Genomic DNA, 20,913 nt, shown 5'->3' with positions numbered 1-20,913 from the left:
TTTTTCCTACCCATTATATCTTTATCAATTCTAGTTCTTCCCTAACGCTTAAAATAAATATTTTGTATTTGTAGAAATCGTAATCCCAACAGGTCTTTAATGAGTAAGAATCAGGCCTAATGGCCCCTTTATAAAGGATGATGAAAACTTTAATGAATATTACTTTTATTCTGGCCCAGCATGGCCAGGTGATTAAAGCACTCGACTCGTAATCTAAGGAGCCCCGGGTTTGAATCTCCGTCACACCAAACATGCTCGCCCTTTCAGCCGTGGGAGCGTTATAATGTTACAGTTAATCACACTACTCGTTGTTAAAAGAATAGCCCAAGAGTTGTGGTAGGTGGGGAATGACTAGCTTCCTTCCCTGTTGTCTTACATTGCTAAATTAGGGACTGCTAGCGCAGATAGCCCTCGTGTAGCTTTGCGCGAAATTCAAAAACAGACAAACTGACCAATGAGCAGAGCAGAATCACGGAAGAGGTCTTGGAATATGACCAGGTTGTTCACGTTTTCAGTTCCCGTTTGAGCAACACTAACTTATCATTCTTCAAGTAATGCCTGTCTATATGTATTAGTAATTAGTCTTCCTTTCTGTTTCTAGTGAAGAGACAAGGCTAGAAGTGTTGCTGGCTCTAAAAAGTATCTGGGGCTCAGTGCACTAAAATAACTGCACTGTTGCATGCAAGTAAAGAAAACTTAATGGATATGTTTGAGTGCATCTCTTTTAAAACCCAAAGACACATTAAAATATATTCTGATATATTACTACAAGTTTTGTGTGTGTGTGTGTGTTCGAGCCCAGCTTTTCCCATGGAAAAAGAGTTGCACAAATAAAAAGGGATGAGATAAAATTCAGTGGAGATGAAGAACGCCAGTTGTATAAAGTGCTAAAAACTGTAAACAAGATTTTATGTTTTTTGCTCCGACCATGAGTTTGTGTTTTTCAAGTATAAACGTTTAGCTTATAGTTCCGTCATCTCTTGACCTATTTGAGATCTAATTACAGTTTTGAACTCAAGAGGTTAAACCCTTTAGATTAATGTATTTGATCAAGTGAACAAGGTCTCATAGATTAATTTACTCTAATATCGCCTTAAATGATTTCTATTTGATGGTTGGCTGGTAGAAGTCACGGTGAACAATAAACTCGAACTGGGTACACGCGTGCGCCACACCCTTTAAGTTGCTGGCGCATAATCGTTTATTTGCTTGTAACTGTGCACAAAGCTGTGAAATGGGGTATCCGTGCTTTGCCCAACACGGTTATCAAAACTTTTACTTTAGAGTCGTAAGTCCGCAGACATACCGCAGTGCCACTGGGGAGCCTGACGCACAACAGTATAACTAGTATAGAAAACATATCTCATAGATTAATTTATTCTGATATTGCCTAAAACAAATTCAAGTGCCGCAGCTATTGAGGTTTCCTTTTTGTTTGAAAAAAAAAAAGATACTAATGATCAGATGGCGTGAAAAATGCACAACAGAGGATAGTTTAAATGAAATGTTATGTCTATCTTTTAGATAAAAAGAAATATCGTGAATCAGTATAAAATCAGCTGCAGCAAGACTCGAGTTCTTCTCACGATCCTGCTAAACTGCTTGAGACTTTTGGTACACTTTTAAGTGTCATTACATCCGTTGTCTATTCTCTGTCGTGGCCAGGAAGTTTTGTTTCATACGACAACCACGAGTACCTCGAAATGATTGTTTGTTTGTTTGTTCTTAATTTCGTACAAAGTTACATGAGGGATATCTGCGATAGTCGTCCTTAATTTAGCAGTGAAACACTAGAAGGAAAGCATTAGTTATCACCACCCACCGCCAACTCTTGGGCCACTCTTTTACCAACGAATAGTGGGATTGGCCTTCAAATTATAACGCTCTCACGGTTGAAAGGGTGAACATGTTTGATGTGATGGGGATTCTAATACGCGACCTTCAGATGACGATGCACCTCGAGAAGAATGTCCGAGGTTATAGTATGTGTCGAAGATTATTAAATTAAGTTATCAAAATACACATAAATTGTGTTTGTAAAATGAAACAGAACTATTTTGATATTTATGGTGAGTAACCTAACCCTAATAAAGCTTTATTCGTTTGCAAAATCCACACGTATTGCTTTCTAAAATTAAATGATTGAAGCAAATATTGCAGTGTATCACGAGAGAAAATAGAAAAACAAAACAGGCACTTGTAGCATTTCAGGACTGCTTTAATTATAAATTTTCTGCTAGTAGTCAAATAATTAAACAAATTGCTTTATTATAACAGTTTTACAGTTATTTCGCTTTAAGAGGAAACTCCTGATTTCGTTCACGTATATCAAAAACAAAATAAAAATAAACATTAATATAGGTCAATTACAACTCTTAACTGTTTTTATTCACTTGCTGATTAACCGTAACTCGTTACACAACTAAAGTGATACATATATATAATGTAAGAGGTGTTAACATTTTTTTTTTACTGATAACTGGCTGACGAAAGTCAAAGTAACATCTTGGAAGCAATTTCTAAGAATAAGTCTTAAGTTCTGAATAACATAAGAAGCAAAAATACAGTAAAGAGAGATCTACATCCGGTACAAAAAAGTTTCAACACAAACATGTTATCAATGTAAATGGTGCACATGAAACGTCAAAAGAGACAGTAACATGAAACATCAATAATACATTTCTCTGCTTGATAGGCGGGCGATTAAGACTAAACTGTCACACATAACCTGAGCCCGATGAAGCTGTGTCCTCCCTTTTGAACGTAAATTTCGATATAGCTCTCTACATGTTTAATTTTATATCGATTAAACGGGCAAAACTGTATTGATAGGAGTTTTTAAACCCGCGCAGATAGTCCTAACTATTGAAATAAAGGTTTGGTAGAGTTAGTTAATATCAATTATTGGAGTAAGGGTTAGGTAAAGTTAGTTAACACCAACTATTGAAGTAAAGGTTAGATAGAGCAAGGTAATATCAACTGTTCGTTCGATATCAGGGAAACGAACAAGCAATAATTCTGGAACTTAAAACAATAAATAAAGGGAAATTCCGACAACATTTGAAAATGCATGTGTAGACGTAAAAATTAACGTCAGTTGCGTATTATTAGAGGAACAGCGCGCTCTGAATATTTAGTAAGAAATTGTGATAATTCTCCAGGAAATCCTGACAATGGTTAGTGAAAAATGAGAAAGTTGCGGCGCCGTATGGTCAATATATCATCGGGTGAAAAAGTTAACGAGCCACATCATTAAAAATACATCCAGAACAGAGACAATTACTTTCAGTCAGATAAACACGACCTATCTGTGATAAACTTGGCTTCAAATCTTTGACACAAGCTTCCACAGCTCAAATATAATTAATATATATATCATTCTTAATTGTTGTTCATTACTGTTTATGTCCACGGTGGTAAATGTATTATTCCGGTACATTAAGTATAGTAATTAATTTTCTTGATGTAAAACTATGTTATTCAAGATACCAAGATAACTTGTTAATTAATAACGAATAATTTTCCTAATAAACCTTGTTTTGAGATAAAATTATGTTCCAGTTGTTGTTCAGTTATTCTCTGGTGTCGTCTTTCATACACTAAGGCTGTTTGTTCCTCAACTTGTCTCGGTAGTGAAACACACACTTACTCTTCAGGGTTTTCTTGTCATGGCAGGTTGTTGTTGGTTTCTTAGCGCAAAGCTACACAATGGACTATTTGCACTTTTTTTTTCCGCGGAGATATAACCCACATTTTTGTATTGCAAGTTCATAGACTCAACGCTGATCCCTCTGAGGACAATAACAGAAAGGAACTAATCTCCATTTTGAGTAAGTTGTACAAAACCTGTAGAAATATAATTCATCGTCGAAGAACCTGACATTATCACCACATAAGTAGTCAATCAGTTTTCACGATAAAGCCCAACTGCTTAGTATATAAAAAAATGTTATACTTATAACTTAAGATGTAACTATATATCGTATTATTTACTTGTATAAAACATTAACATGAGAAGCTTTACTATCATGATGAGTTTTTGTAACTATGACGTCGAAAATCGAAATTATTTTATAATTGCACATAAACTCACTTGCCAAAAGTATATCCTAGTTGGAATCAGAAAATAGAGCCGTTTGTGAGGAGCCACCCAGTTACTTAGCGGTAAGTTCGAGTGATTACCATGCTAATAATCAGGTTTCTATACCCACTTATGCTTAACAACAAACAAACAGACCGTATGTGAGAACTAGATTCAAACTGTTATTACACCCCATTAATAACTGGCTTATTTGATTTTTTAAAGTGTTCCCAAAACTTAGATCAGAAACAAATTGTAATTCGTTGGGAAATGATATTTGTCTGAGAAAGTTTCGAGAGCATTACGCATGTATATCAATACCACTACACCCGTTATCAATACCACTACAACCGGTTTCAGTATCTATAACATAACTTAGTTTTAAACGTCCTCCTCGTATCCATATAAATGTCTAACTTCATAATCACAAGAAACTTAGAATTCTAACTTTAGAGCTTCACAGAAATTTTATAAAACAAACAAATTTTGCTATCCTTCAAACTATATATAGTTAACATCAGTCAGAAGTTTGTACTTGCTGTTTCTAACGCAGTCCTTCCTTTCGATTTTTATAATTTTACTTAACCCTTCAATATTGATATTTTCTCTCTACTTATATACACACACAACTGGCTAGCGATGTATTTATTTATTTTATTTATTTATTTATTCCATGTCTAGTCTTATGTCGTTGAAAATTTAAAAAAGCTGTCTGTCTGTGTGTTACACGACAAGGTTTAACTTAAGGTCTGTACAGCAAAGTAATTTTTCTCTCAGCTGCCATATCATGCTTTAAGTCGAAACCACTTGTAGTGTATTAGGTTTCTAAGGGTAACAAAATAATTTTTTTTTTGTGAGCCTGTCATACAAGCAGCACGTTGCTTGAATAACATTCAAACTTTAGAAATGTCTAATCTAGTGTTATCCCGACGCACCTTTATTGATTGTAGGATTGAGAGTGTTATCCAAAGAAATACTTAACATATACCATGACCATTTTACTTAGAAATATTACACATATAGTTCGCACACAAAAAAGCAGTCTTGCATATTAACGATGTTTGAGTAAGTTAAGGTTTATTTAGATTCCCTTTGACCTGACGTATGGTTTTCGTTCCTTATTTGTATTGTTTGTTTAAACCAGGGGTCACCAAACTATAGCCCTCGAGGTCATTTTGTGCGGCCCTCCAGCAGCTAGCCACTTGGAAATAAAAAGTGACATTTCATCAAATGTCCGAATGTCATAACAAAATAAATTACACCGATGGTCGCTTTAAGCTGGCAAACACAAGACGTTATGATAAAAAAGAAGCAAGGCTGTCACGCGCATTTTTAACCAATAGGAAAGTTCTTCTTTCGTTCTTGCTGCCCGTTTATTCATATCGAGACACGTATCTATGAAAGCATAAGGATTTCGAAAACAAGTACAGACTTAACCCTCGTCCTATCGATTCGTCTTGTAAATTCAGCGGCCTAGGGTTACCGCTTCAGCAAGCTCATTTCTCTTAGTAGTCGGTTTATGCGCTTTTCGTAACTCGTTCTTAGGTAAGTATCGTGGCAAACATACGTTTCAATATAATTCGTTTGTGCGTTCTTGCACCAGTACAATACTTTTCTCACAGCGTTCTGTGTTTTTCATTTTCAGATCCTGTTTTTTTTTCACCCATCGTTATGGCTGCTTTTAAAAGAAGAAAAGTGAACTCTGAGTGTCGTGCTTTCAATGAAGAATGGGGAGAAAAGTACTTCTTTGTGGAAACAAAAAAACCGGAAAGCTACTTGTGTGATATGCACCGAAAGTGTTGCCGTTTTGAAAGAGTACAATCTTCGGCGTCACTATGAAACAAAACATCGATCAACATATTTGAAACTTTCAGGAAAGTTCCGTTCTGAGAAATTTGAATTCATGAAACATGTTTTTGAATCTCAAAAAAATCTCTTTACGAGAAGGTTTGCTGAAAATGAATCTGTCACTCGTACAAGTTACAAAATAGTGCATAGGATGGCAGAGCGAGGAAAACCTTTTACTGACGGCAACTTCATCAGAGTGTATGATGGAAGCAGCAAATAAGCTGTGTCCTGAAAATGCCAATTTCTTTGAAAGTATCAGCCTTTCAGCAACTTCAGTTGTACGGAGAGCAGAAGAACTTAGAGAGAACATCGCATTACACATACGCCAAAAAGCTAGAAATTTCCTAGGGTATTCTTTGGCACTGGATGAGTCTGCTGATCTCTCGAGTACATCACAACTTCTCGTGTTCATTTGTGGAATTAATTTGGACTTTCAGATCACGGAAGAGTTGGCATCAGTTTGCAGCATGCACGGAAGAACAACTGGAGAAGACATTTTCATGGAAGTGCATAAAACTTTGCAAGACTATAACCTTCAGTAGAATCAGCTTAGAGGTGTAACAGTTGATGGAGGAAAAAACATGGCTGGAGTAAAGACGGGTCTGGTGGGGCTGATCAGGAAACAGTTGGAAGATCTTCAACTCTCAAGTGCTCTGTTTATACACTGCAGCATACATCAGCAAACACTCTGTGGAAAGGACTTAGATATTTTTTGCGTACTGAAACCAGTCATTTCTGCAGTGAACTTCATTCGGAGTCATGCACTTAATCATCGCCAGTTCAAGGCGTTTCTTGAAGAAATTGATTCGGATTTCTGTGACTTGCCTTATCACACGGCTGTGAGGTGGCTCAGCTGCGGTAAAGTCTTGTTTCGTTTTTATAAGCTGAGAAGAGAAATAGATATATTTCTTATCGAGAAAGATACAGCCGATCCACTTCTGTTGGATCCAACCTGGTTGTCAAAGTTGTCATTTTTGGTTGACATCACATCCCACATAAATGAATTGAACTTGAAACTTCAAGGGAAGAATAACCTTGTCTGTGATCTCTATAGAATCATTAAAGAATTTCGGAGAAAGCTGTCATTGTTTGAAGCATAATTGGAAGAAGGAAACCTCTCTCATTTTCAGTATTTCAATGAGTTTCATGCTGGAATCACAAAAGATGTCAACCTGTACTTTCAGAAAAAGATTATTTGTGATTTAAATAAGCATTTTTAGAGAGATTTTCGGATCTCGACAGAATCGAAAGTGATATTCTCCTTTTTCAGAATCCTTTTTATTGTGTCATTGATGACGTGCCAGTGTAAATTCAGCTGGAGGTCATCGATTTGCAATGAAATGACTTGTTGAAAGCAAAACACAGAGAGGGTCAACTTATTGAATTTTACAGCTGCATACCTAAAGTATGAAAGCTGAAGCAGTTCGCATCTAATATGGCATCAGTGTTCGGAACAACTTATATCTGTGAACAAGCATTTTCAAGAATGAAATTTGTGAAGTCGGTACATCGATCAAGGTTGACTGACGAACATTTGAAAGGAATTCTAATGATTGGATGCAGCAATTCAAAACCGAACATTGAAGATAATTTGAAAGCCATGCGCCAATTTCATAAATCTTACTAACTTTTTTGCGGTTTAGTGAAATTGATATGTACTCACTATGTGCGATGTGACAACTGTTTTTGCTAATGTCACCTTCTTTGATAACCTTTTGGTAAATAAAAAATGTTGGTTGTATTTCTGTTTGCTTTTTATTATGTGTGTATTACATGCTACTCTCACATGGCTAATGTGGCATCTTAAACTTAGTGTTAAGTCTTTTACAGAGAGCTTTCGTTCTAGCTTATGAGTATTGAACATAATGATCATGCGGCCCACGCTTCTCATTTCCGAAGTAATCTGGCCCCCTGTGAATAAAGTTTGGTAACACCTGGTTTAAACGATCGGTCTGTATAAAATATTATACTACTAGAAACCTGGTTTAAATACCCCTGGTGGGCAGAGCACAGATAGCCTTTTGTGCCCAATAACAACAACACCAACAACAGAAAATTTTATGTTATGGATTTGACTTGGATATTTGTCTTAATTTGCAAAGAACTAAAACTGTTCGTAATTTTACTATAGTTTATTGACACAGTTGTTCAGATTCAACTTATATCCAGGAATATCAAGAAGTACAGTTATGACTCTCACGTTGCTTGTTCTGGTTACAAGAAAACGGTGTACACAGATGTGAAATAGTGCGTCAAAGAAACAAAGCAAGAACATTTGCACGAGAAGCACTGTTAACCGCATTCAAACTGACAGACTTCCTTTCAGCTTAATAAAACCAAAACATGCTTTCTGTTCAGGATTCTATATGTGAATATTGCACAATCCCTAGCTAGCAGCAACTTTATATCTAAACAAATATCATGTAGTTCTGTTAGCAGCAACTTTCTATACAAACAGATATAGTGTAGTTCTGTTAGCAGCAACTTTCTATACAAACAAATATCATGTAGTTCTGTTAGCAGCAACTTTCTATACAAACAGATATAGTGTAGTTCTGTTAGCAGCAACTTTCTATACAAACAAATATAGTGTAGTTCTGTTAGCAGCAACTTTCTTTATAAACAAATATCGTGTAGTTCTGTTAGCAGCAACTTTATACATAAATATCATTTAGTTCTGTTAGAATTATCTTTCTATATAGACAAATATCACGTAGTTCTGTTAGCAACAACTTTCTATACAAACAGATATAGTGTAGTTCTGTTAGAATCATCTTTCTATATGAATAAGTATCATGTAGTTCTGTTAGCAGCAATTTTCTATATACGAATATCTATTGCTCCCAGTTCGAAGGTACGTACTTTATGCTTTTTAAACAAAATATTTTCAGATCTTTAGGTAAGACAGGATACTGTGCAAGTATACAGCAAACACTTGCTAACTTAGTACACAGTAATATTTAAATATGCGACCGTTAACACTCGATAGTCCCTAGTGCAGTGTTTCTTTTGTTTGTAGCAAAGCCACATCGGGCTATATGCTGTGTGTACCGAGGAGAATCGAGCCCCCAGATTTCAGCGTTGTAAATCTGAAGATTTACCACTGTCCCACTAGGGGTCCTCTAGTACAGACTAATAGCTGAAGATAGTAACATAAGCATTCTGTACTGTCTAGCGTAACCTCTGAAGACACTATCTTAAACGTTCAGTAGTCTCTAGCTCAGACTAACATATGAAGACATTATCGTAAACATTCTCTCGTGCCAAGTGTAGAATAATACATGAAAAGATTATCATAGACGTTCTGTAGTGTTAAGTGTAGAGTAATATCTGAAGACACTAAGAACGAACTGTTTTTGCACATTGCTTTTGTCCAACCTTTCATGTGTAACATGCCACTTTTTCATCACCAAAAATGAATCAGATTCTGAACTGTAGTGTCTGTGGAACTGTTCGAAGGCATGATTTGTTAGCCATAACCAATCAGTAATCAAAATTAGTGAACTGGTCCAGACGAGCCTTCCAGTTCAATTCAAATATTAAACCACACAAGTCACTTCAAGTCACGTTGAATAGCGCCCTCTACTGTTTCAGTGATACTTTTCTTTGTGTGTCATGAAAAAATAATTTATTCAGAGAAGACTCTCATTGGCGGTGTGGAAGCTTCAGTGGAACAGTTTATTAGGGATCTATTGACTGAGAATGAATGTCATCCACACTTTGTGACATAATGTTGAGGATTCATATAATGTGGATAAAAGTATTTTCTTCTTTCTTTTCTTAATTCGGAAAGAAATTTGTAGATTATTCTAAGACTACCAAAGCCTCTCATTATTCAAACTCTGTGAATCTGCCAAACGTTCTACGCCACCAATACCTGTAGTTGATTAGACAATGGTGAATATGCAAATTATCCTAGACGACTGACATCTTTAATTAATTAAATTACATAAATCTAGAGACTGTTCTAGACCATCGACGCATTTCATTGGCTGTTGCTATACAAATCTTTAGGGTTCTAGGATACCGACAAATTTCATTGGCTAGACATTTAATTTCGCGAATTGTTATAGACCACTGCCATCTTTAATTCGTTGAAGATTGATTACATGAATAATTCTAGACCACCAACATCTCTCATTGGTTGGAAATGTGATTATGCGAATATTCTGCGTCGACAGCATTTTCCTTTATATATACTCGTTAAATCTGGACAATATAAAGTTTAATCTGGAGTACTATTCGTTGAAATGTCCAAATATGTATATATACACAAGCTGATGAAGATCATAAATTACAGAGCAACATATACTATAAAACAGTATTATTTTCCATGCAACATCTACTATAAAACACTATCATTTTCCATGCAAAAGTAACTATAAAACTGTATTATTTTCCATGCAACAGCTACTATAAAACAGTATTATTTTCCAAGCAACAGCTACTATAAAACAGTATTATTTTCTAAGCAACAGCTACTATAAAACAGTATTATTTTCCAAGCAACTACTACTATAAAAAAGTATTATTTTCTAAGCTTTTAAAATAATAGTTGTTGCTTGGAAAATAATACTGTTCTATAATTACTGTAAAACAGTATTATTTTCCAAGCAACAGTAGGTATAGAACAGTATTATTTTCCAAGCAACAGTAGCTATAGAACAGTATTATTTTCCAAGCAACAGTAGCTTGGAAATGACTATCCTCTTGGGTATGCTACTTTAGTTCTAACTTTCAATGAAGAGCTTTACTTACGATTTAGAGTTTTATAGATTCTGTCATTGGTTGCTTCTTTTAAATAATACAGGTTAAATATGAACACAATTGTGGTTTGTATCGCGATTCAACCTTCGACAGATCAACACATAACTGTCAAACATAAGTATTCCATGAGCAATAACCATGATTAATTCGAAACATATAGCGAGGAAAATAATTATTTATCACATAAATTTCATTTTCAAATTAGCGAGGAAAATAATTATTTATCACATAAATTTCATTTTCAAAATAGCGAGGAAAATAATTATTTATCACATAAATTTCATTTTCAAAATAGCAAAAAAAATAATTATTTATCACATAAATTTCATTTTCAAAATAGCAAGGAAAATAATTATTTATCACATAAATTTCATTTTCAAAATTGCGAGGAAAATAATTATTTATCACATAAATTTCATTCTCAAATCTTTACTTCTTAAAAAGGCTGAATTTTTAACTTAGCGTAACGATCAACCAATCTTGATTAATTTAATCTTTTAAACATTGTTTCAGGAATTCTCACATTTTGTTTAAAGTTTTGATCGCTTCACCTGGTCGTTTAAATTTAAATTTTACGACAACGTATCTATGTTTTTACAGACCAGTCACAGTGACTAAGTCGCAGTATCTTATAAAATCAATAACAATGAGCTATAAATTAAATAGTCGATTTCCTTATGTTTTATACCTTTTCAAGACTATTTACTATTCAACGGTATTAGCTATAGAGTACGTATTTTGACAACTTTTTATTTTCCATCACGGAGATTCGGGATTATATTTTAGGGCTAACAAGAAATAAGAATTCATGATATTAATTCAATGTTACGTAAAGAGATGAGTAAGAAATGATGCGAAATGAGATAATTTAAGTCGACTTTTACCTTTCCCTGCCTCCAATAGGTCAGCGGTAAGTTTATACACCCACACGCTAAAATACAGGGCTCCATACTCTCTGACGGACAGAGCACAGATAGCCCAGCGTGTAACTTTGCCTAAAAACAAAAACAATACCTTTCTCTGCAATGGGTAACCAACGTTGCTGAGATACTTGAAGACCTTGACCCTGATTGTAGAAATGCTGCGGGTCCAGTGTTGGAATACTGTTGATTATTGAAGGTGTCAGTGGGCTTTGCTCACTTGTCACCTGGGAACCGGAATGCATGTCACTGCACTTGTTAAACGTAATTTTCTTATAAAAGCAATCGGTGCGCTTGTTATATTTACTGACAACACTCTATATCATCGCGTCTTTTGAACCGCCATATATTTTCGTGGTTTGCCTTTGGCGAATCTCTCTCTCTCCCTCGAACCAGCTCGGTTTTGGAACGTGTGAGACACGCACAAGTATTCAGAAACGTGCGCGTGCTCGGCCTTAACAAACGTAAGCTCACGCGCAACACAACCAGACATTTTTTGCAACAAAATCTTTTTCTAAGTAGCAGAGCAAATGAGAAAGGGAAAAGATGACGTGTTATTCTCATAAATATAGATGTCGTTGAAGCAAAGATTACAAAGACTAGCATGCCTCATTCTGCAGTATCATTTAGCTCAAAATTAACAAGAAGATACTCTTTGTGTTTGGATAACTCAAACGTTTCGACAAGAACTTATCATAGTTCTTCAGCAATAATAGAAGAAATATTAGTAAATATTTAAAATTAAATAAAAAATAGTGATTTGCTGTAACAACATGGCTGACAAATACCAATAGATTAGATTTGTTCTTCTGCTTAGCTTGCCCTATCATTTGTTTTTATCATTATAAGTCCTGCTTATATCGTAATGAGTTTCAAATTCGTATTAGCTATCACGTATTAGCTATAATATTATTCGTATTAGCTATAAGTTAAACTTAGCTTGCCCTATCATTTGTTTTTATCATTATAAGTCCTGCTTATATCGTAATGAGTTTCAAATTAGTATTTTCATTTCTTCTCGACTCCCAGTGGCACAGCGGTACATCTGCGGACTTACAACGCTAAAATAGGGGCTTAGATACTTCTGATGGGCAGAACACAGATAGCCCATTGTGTAGATTTGTGCTTAACTTCAAACAAAGCAAAAAAAAAATCAAACAAACATTTCTTCTCAATTGACACAGAAAAAAGGACCAAATTATCCATTTGTAATTAATATATTTTTCTTCCATGCATTGTCGGTGTAAGTGTGAAGATTACAATGATAACAACTGAGAGACGTACATCTTATGAAGATCATATTACTGCTATAATTCGTTAAAAAAAAAGATATGTTTACATCTCGCAGATGTAGTGACACGCTAGTGACTTCAACCAAGTTAGAAAAGAAGGAACTACTGCGACTAAATACATTCACAACTAAACTTTGGGCAAAATATTAGGTATTTTAAGAGAGGTTCTAAATGCCATAATGACTATATTCTTATGTTTCTGAATAGAACTAAACACATAATAATCACATATTGTAGCTTGTCAGTATCAATGTTCACATTTTGTACAACAATACCTTGCTGTGGAATTATTCAAAATAGCTATTATACTAATATAGATATACTAAAGTATAATTGTACAAATAAGTAAACTAACTATTGATTACCCTTATATTTAGTCACCTATCGAGTCAGGAGATTAAGAACTTACAACGCTAAAATCCGGGGTTCGAGTCCCCGTGGTGAACATAACGCAGATAGCCCACTGTGTAGTTTTGCGCTAAAATAAACAAAGGAAACGAAACTATTATAATTGCACAAAACTTTCATCACATTAATGCAAGCTAAATTATTTCATTCCACGTTAATGTTTTGCACCAGTTAAACTATTTCTGTAATGGAAGTTGAAAAGGAACATGAAAGAACAGCTTTTCTTTGCCCGGCATGGCCAAGTGTGTTAAGGCGTTCGACTCGTAATCCGGTGTCGCGGGTTCGAATCCCGGTCGCACTGAACATGCTCGCCCTTTCAGCCGTGAGGGCGTTATAATGTGACGGTCAATCCCACTATTCGTTGGTAAAAGAGTAGCCTAAGAGTTGGCGGTGGGTGGTGATGACTAGCTGTCTTCACTGCTAAATTAGGGACGGTTAGCGCAGATAGCCCTCGAGTAGATTTGCGCGAAATTCACAAAACAAACAAACAAACAGCTTTTGTTATTTTGTATTCCAAAGGCTAAGGTCAACACCGTGTGAAAATTGGCTTTAACTTTCGTATTCCAGTTTAATGTACGAGCTTAACTAAAGGCAGATATCGAAATATCCCACAAAAAGTGATTTGGTTTTGCTACTTTACGGATTCTACAGATGGAGATTTAACGATACTAAACCTACACGTGTTAGATGGCATCTGAGCTCATTTGTCTGCTGGAATAATTCTTTTACCAGACTTATGTTACCTTTTTTTTCATATACACAAATTACTTTCCTTAATGAGCTTTTCGTATAACAGCTTTTTAACTGTTAAAATGAAATCTGTTCACAATTCATACGTCAAAACATTTAAGAAAATCGAGCTCCCAAAGAAATTACGCATCAATATCTTTATGTTCGTTACTGCTTGTAAGAAAACAGAAATACTTTTCCTTGACATAGATTTAAAAGCTGCGAGTAAAATCTATGCAATAACTTTGAGATACAGCTTAGTGCTATTTGTATTTACGAGCACTGTGACTTCTAGTTATTTGTTTCTATCTTCCGTACGCCCATTGTTGAAATAACTAACGCTGGCTGAATTACTGTGTTTTACACTTGTTCAGCTTAGTAGACAACTAGTTCACTCTTCAGACAAACAGGCGTGAATAGTTATGTCTGCCTGCTGGTTATTTTCTTCAAATAGCTTGGCAAAATTCGGTACCACAAAGTACACCATTTTCATAGCCAACAAAAAGTTTGGACGTTCTCATCATTCTGATGGTAAAAAGAATTGTTATGAGGAATTTTCAATTAGGTAAATAGAAACTAACGTGAACTTCTAGCCTAAAACTAAACTTGTACACGAATGAATGAATGTTTGTCCAGATAAAAATAATCATTATAAAGACGCAAGTAAATCACATCTCCTTGCTATGCTTCAGGTTAAAACACGTTAATGTTTCCATTTCTGTTATTTTATTATTATTAATATTTGGTTACATCTGATAAGCAATTGTTCTGGAACGTTTGTAACTGGTATTATAGAAGATTATGGAAGATCAGGAAACTAGGAAATTCAAAAGGATGTATTGAAAACAAGTTGACTGAAAACATAAAAATTAACAGTAAGAATTTTTTAAAAGTACTTTAGGTGTAAACAAAATGTTATAATTGGGATAAGCCCCTTGAGATATGACAAAGAAAAGATTTATATGATTATTATGAAATGGCTAGGTTATTACATTCTGCTTTTTCTTCAGTTTTTACTGATGAAGACTTATTCTCATCTTCAATAACTGATGGATGAAAACAAAGACAATTGAATAACTTCTGAGCTTGTTAAAATAAAATTAGGAAGCTTAAAGAATGATATGACTCCTATGTCAGATAATATTTCCCTGAGGGCTTTAAAAGAGGTAAAGAGAGTGTGTATGTGAGCCACCTGCCATAATTTTTTGTAAGTCCTTGAACAGTGGACATGTACTAACAGATTAGAAATTAGCCAATATCACTTCTATCTACAAGAGAGGTAACAGAAGCTGTCCGAGTAATTATATGACTATTAGGCTTACATCAGCTGTTGGAAAAGTTTTAGAAAAATCTGATAAAAGATAGTTTGCAAAGTAATTTAACAAAGTTTGGAATATTTATATGCAAAAACGGCTCGTTTGGGTTGGTTGGACCTGACGATGACCGAAGAAGGTCGAAACGTTGTTCGCTCTTCTATGTAAAATATTTTCTCAACCCAAACGAGCCGTTTTTGCATATAAATTTCTCAACAAGTGGGTTTCTCGACATCACTGAAAGTTTAGAATATTATCGGATAGTCAATATGATTTCACTAAGGGCATATCTTGCCTTACAAATCTCTTAACATTCTTTAAAAAAGGTTACTGCTTATGTTTTATGAGGGTAAGAATGTATGTTTGGTGTATCTAGATTTTCAGAAAGCATTTGACAAGGTACCACATGAAAGGCCTGTAAAATATTTATCTTTATAGATGCGGGGGATAAATTAACCAATTAGATGAAAGAGTTGCTCGATAGAAGAAAGCAGAGGATTGTTATAAATGGTGTTCAGTAAAACAGGATTAATGTTAAAAGAGGCGTATCTATTGGGACCATTTCTCTTTTTGATTTACATTAATGACATAGATGAAGGAATGGCCAATAAAGTTATTTGCTGATGACATTAAGGTTTGGATGTTGCAGGTTGTGAAGAGGATGTTGCTGCTTTACAAAAGGAGTAATATCATGTAGTGAGTTGGGTAAATAAATGGCTGATGGGTTTTGATTATGATAAATACAAGATATTGTAAGTGGGTTATCATAATTTGAATGACAATAACCTTAACAGTGTCATGAAGAAAAGGGTTTAATGATTAATCAATTTCCTGAGCCATCCAATCAGTGTGTTATTGCTAGTGGTAGGGCAAATAGTATCTCAGGATATATTTATAGAAATATTGAATACAAGTCTAAAGAAGTTATACTTTCATTTCATTAGCCACTGATTAGATCACCTTTGGAGTATTGTGTTCAGTTTTATGCTCCTATCCTTAGGAAAGACGTTGAGTTGTTGGAAAGGCTTCAGAGGAAGGTTACCAAAATGGTCTTGGGACGGAGGGGTTGTCAAATGAGGAGAGATTAGGGTCAGTAAGCGTTTTTTTATCTTGAAGAAAGAAGAATTAGAGGGGATTTGATTGAAGTGTCTAAGATTGTAAAAGGATTTGATAATGTTTATGCATCGATATTTTTCATACTTAACAGCGAGAGTTATAGAAATAGGCGACACAAATATAGATTTAGGCAAGGTAGAAGTCTTCTTCAGCTGAGACAATTTTATTTTTGAAATAGGGTGGCTTGCTGTTGCGATGGGTTGCCTTTGGATGTTGTGAAGACAGTAAGTAAATTTGAATAAGTTTAAAAGAAAACTTGATACGTACATGAATAATAATGAATGGCTTTAATTTATCTTTATTTAACAGTTCTAATTTGACTTAGAGAATGGAGCAGCAGAGATGAAGTAACAGATCCCTTATTGTCCCTAACGTTATGTTATGTTATTCCAAATAATAAAACAAACTTGCGAAATGCCTTGAAATACTTTTCTAAGAACAAATAATATCCAACAGATGTTTTGAAATGACAATATTATTCAATTCAGAAATCACATATTCAATAATGATTTTACCGCAAACATTCCCTAGATGATTTACTTTGTAGATAGTACACATTCTTTTAAATCTACTCCCAAACTAAGTGATTTTTTTCTCTAAAATTCTGATGTACAACAGCAGTTCTCTCTTGTAAAGTATTATATAGCTCTTTTAAATGATTTCTTCTAGATTACGTGCAAGTTTTATATGACAGATCACTTCGTAATTGAACGTCTTTGTTCCTTGTGTAACATTATTCGAACAGACTGTAACACGTAAATCCATGTCGTGCAGGCCATATAATACACCATTAATTCTGACACCAGAAGCTTTGCTAGGAAGGATAGCAGGTACTTCATCTTTTTCCTCACCAACAGTCGTCTCTTAATTAAAACACTATCTGTAGAAGTAGTAAACCCTATCACTGAAAAAGTAGCTGTCAGTTCGGCAATAGATAAAAAAAAATGCAAGTAAGAAGAAAACGAACAAAGGAAAATATATTGAATCAGACCGATAAGGAGGTAAATAGAGGAAAACATATTTAAAAATATATAAAAATAAATAGTAAGGTAAAAAAATTAAAAAACAGGATGTGTTATGGTAAGTAACGAACTTTGATGGTGTTTCACACAAAAGCAAGAAAAGTGTCGTACTTTTCCTACACTTGTCTCGATTTAAATACTAAACATATCCAAAATATAATATTTGAAAACTACTAAAAATGTTCAATATTTGTCCCTGAATTAATTGCCACAAACGTTATTGTTTGTGCTTGCTATCGGTTAATATAAATAATAATTTAAAATAATATACTTCTAGGTGTCAATTGGTTTCATAATAAGTGGAAATACGTAGTTATAATGAACTATACAACTATTGGGCATTGCAGAACTCAACAGGCTTGGGATGGTAAAAACAGGGTTTCGATGGTGGGCAGAACACAGGTAGTCCACTGTGTAATTTTGTGCTTAAAAATAACAATAACAACAATAAGAACTGAAGCGGAACCCAGAGATTAGCGTCTTGGTTTGGAATTCTAGGTACTACAAACACGCTTCGCACTCTCAGCTCTGGGTGCGTTATGAGAGTGGCAGTTAACTCCACTATTCAGTTAAGATTAGCCACCTCAAGTAGTGTGTGTTGCCGACTTATTGCCTTTTCACAGCTCAGAGTCAGAGATGACTACTCCTAACCACAGATGTCTCTATTCTGACTATTCAGTCCTTTGTGACGTTACAGGTTTGATGTGGCTTCATTCGTAGCACGATTTACAAACAAAATAATGAAAGTTACGATAACATTATACATTCAGATAGCAGTCATCAATACGGGTCATCCTAAGAACTAAATATGTTTTTTCATTAATTAATAACAGAGAGACAAATAGGACCACATTTTATAAATTCGACAACGTAAACTTCACATAAATAACTAAAATGTGTCCATAAAAACGAATATATTCTGTATTCCAGTTAAGTCTCATTTTTAATTTTGAATAATTCTGAATTCAAACAAGCTTTGGTTTGTTTGTTTGTTTGTTTTTGAATTTCGCACAAAGCTACTCGAGGGCTATCTGTGCTAGCCGTCCCTAATTTAGCAGTGTAAGGCTAGAGGGAAGGCAGCTAGTCATCACCACACACCACCAACTCTTGGGCTACTCTTTTACCAACGAATAGTGGGACTGACCGCCACATTATAACGCCCCCACGGCTGAAAGGGCGAGCATGTTTGGCGTGACCGGGATGCGAACCCGCGACCCTCAGATTAGGAGTCGCACGCCTTAACACGCTTGGGCATGCCGGGCCAAACCGATTAGCTTTGGATGTAAATTATAAATATCAGTGTTAACGCATGAGAAACAAACAATTGTTTTTTTTAATTTCGCGCAAAGCTGCACGAGGGCTATCTGCGCTAGCCGTCCATAATTTAGCAGTGTAAGACTAGAGGGAAGGAAGCTAGTCATCATCACCCGCCACCAACTCTTGGGCTACTCTTTTACCAACGAAAATGAGATTGACCGTCACATTATAACGCCTCCACGGCTGAAAGGGCGAGCATGTTTTGTGTGACGTGGATTAGAAACAAACAAATTGGCAAATGAAATATAAAGACTAATTAACTGGAGACACAGATGAATACATAAATAGTAAGATTGGGACAAATAAAGTGAGGGACAGACAAAAGAAAACTTACACACACATACACACGAATAGAAACAAAATTAGTTGTATTTATCGACCCACAATCACATGTATGTAAAACACTCCTATCCTTGCTTTTCCAAGACATCTTCCTGCTGGCACACTGGGTTATCTTTACTTTACACATCGCGGGTATTGAACCATTATATAAACCGTCAGACTTAACACCGTGCCACATCGAGAATACAGGTTAGACTTGAGAGACGTTTTACTGTTATCGTTTTGTGGGTCTCACGTTCTCTTACTATGGTATAATGTGCCGTTCCCACAATGTAGTAGATACACTAGTTTTTTCTCTCATTCCAACGTAGCGCTTGTCTGACAGCCTTGTTATCTGAACGTAAGAACTGTTGCCAACAATTGTTTTTCCTTCACACGTTAAATATAATATACCGGTTTTGTATTTTCAGATAAAATTAATACTGATGGAGTTAAATAAACAGCAAATCCAAACCTCTGACTAACTATATTAGTTTGTAATGACCAAAACAAGTCGAAACAAAAATAAATAAAAATATAAACGCTGCACTGATTTAAAGTATCCCAGAGTACGAGCTATAATGTGGGATATAAAATGTACCATATATATATGCGTATATATATATATATGCATGAAGATATTTTCTTTTCATTTATTTGCAAACACATATAATATAATACCGTGTAAAAGAGAAACTGTACACCAGCCAAAGAAAATACAGACTCTGAGGCGCAGGCTTTAAGAAAAGGCTATCAGCTATCAACTTGGCAGAGGCCCGGCATGGCCAGGTGGTTAGGGCGCTGGACTCGTAATACGAGGATCGTAGGTCCAAATCCCCATCACATTAAACATGTTCGCCTTTTGAGCCGTGCGGGCGTTGTAAGTGTCAGTCAATCCCACTATTCGTTGGTAAAAGAGTAGTCAAACAGTTGGTGGTGGGTGGTGATGACTAGCTGCTTTCCCTTTAGTCTTACACTGCTAAATTATGGACGGCTAGCGCAGATAACCTTCTTCTATGTTTGTGCGAAATTCGAAACAAACCAAACAACTTGGCAGCCAGCTAAAGAAACCTCAGTGAAGGAAAAGTTGACGTGTTAGCTCGACCGAAAGGTTGTGCTGGCTTTCTAAACCTATTACTTACTCTGGCTAAAAAGCTCATGCTTACTTGACACTTGTTTCTGCTACACAGTTTTGTGTGATGACACGCCTCGTACTGCAACCTCACAGAAAAAAAAGTCAAGTGAAAAGTTTTGTTAGAATCTGGTCACTTCTCTCGCAGAACCAACGTAACGAAATAATAACTTCTATACCGTATTGAAACAGACGATTTTCTCTGCCCTTTAGTTTTGTCTGTATGCAACGAATTGACGTCTAAATGTCTGAACTTAGCCTACAAACCCAGAATATAAATAAACACCTCATGATCGGGTACCCTTTTTCAAATGCAAAGTTTTGCTAACGCGTTAAAATTTAGTTTTCAACTGCCTCATAGTGGTTTTAACGAAGGTTTTATTGTACACTGAACTTATAAACGTTTGAGTTTACAGACTGAGTAGAATGGATAAGTGAGTGAATAATGTAAGTATGAAAGTTTAGAGAAAATGTATACCGTTGCAGTATAACATAGGGATATCTTATTACATTTATGTAGCAGGTTGCAGTTTCGAAACCTTTGTTGTAACAAGATCGATTAGTTAAAAGAGGAGCCAACTGTAAAATATACGATCGATTTCACCTACTTGTTTAATGCTAGGTATGTTACTTGAATTCTGATATAA

The 20,913-nt window shown here is 35.2% G+C and overlaps 1 protein-coding gene across 16 annotated transcripts in view; it reads right to left on the bottom strand.

The window, feature by feature from the left end:
• LOC143226539 (band 7 protein AGAP004871-like) overlaps window positions 1-20,913 on the bottom strand; it is a 191,754-nt gene that overhangs the window by 79,870 nt on the left and 90,971 nt on the right. For 2 of the 16 annotated variants that reach the window (XM_076457638.1, XM_076457681.1), the window contains exon 1: window positions 11,711-12,023. The exons of 11 other annotated variants lie outside the window; for them this stretch is intronic. In XM_076457638.1, the coding sequence (XP_076313753.1) occupies window positions 11,711-11,861 (151 nt within the window). In that variant the 5' untranslated portion in view covers window positions 11,862-12,023. Of the gene's footprint in view, window positions 1-11,580; window positions 11,686-11,710; window positions 12,024-13,317; window positions 13,387-20,913 lie in introns of those variants that run through there. 3 more of the 16 variants (XM_076457745.1, XM_076457782.1, XM_076457666.1) reach the window with 3 other exon arrangements.

The sequence above is a fragment of the Tachypleus tridentatus genome, chromosome 1 (genome assembly GCF_004210375.1).
Source record: "Tachypleus tridentatus isolate NWPU-2018 chromosome 1, ASM421037v1, whole genome shotgun sequence".
Taxonomy (NCBI): domain Eukaryota; kingdom Metazoa; phylum Arthropoda; class Merostomata; order Xiphosura; family Limulidae; genus Tachypleus; species Tachypleus tridentatus.
The sequence above is the reverse complement of the archived record's forward strand: the minus strand, read 5'-3'. Positions and strand labels throughout refer to the sequence as shown.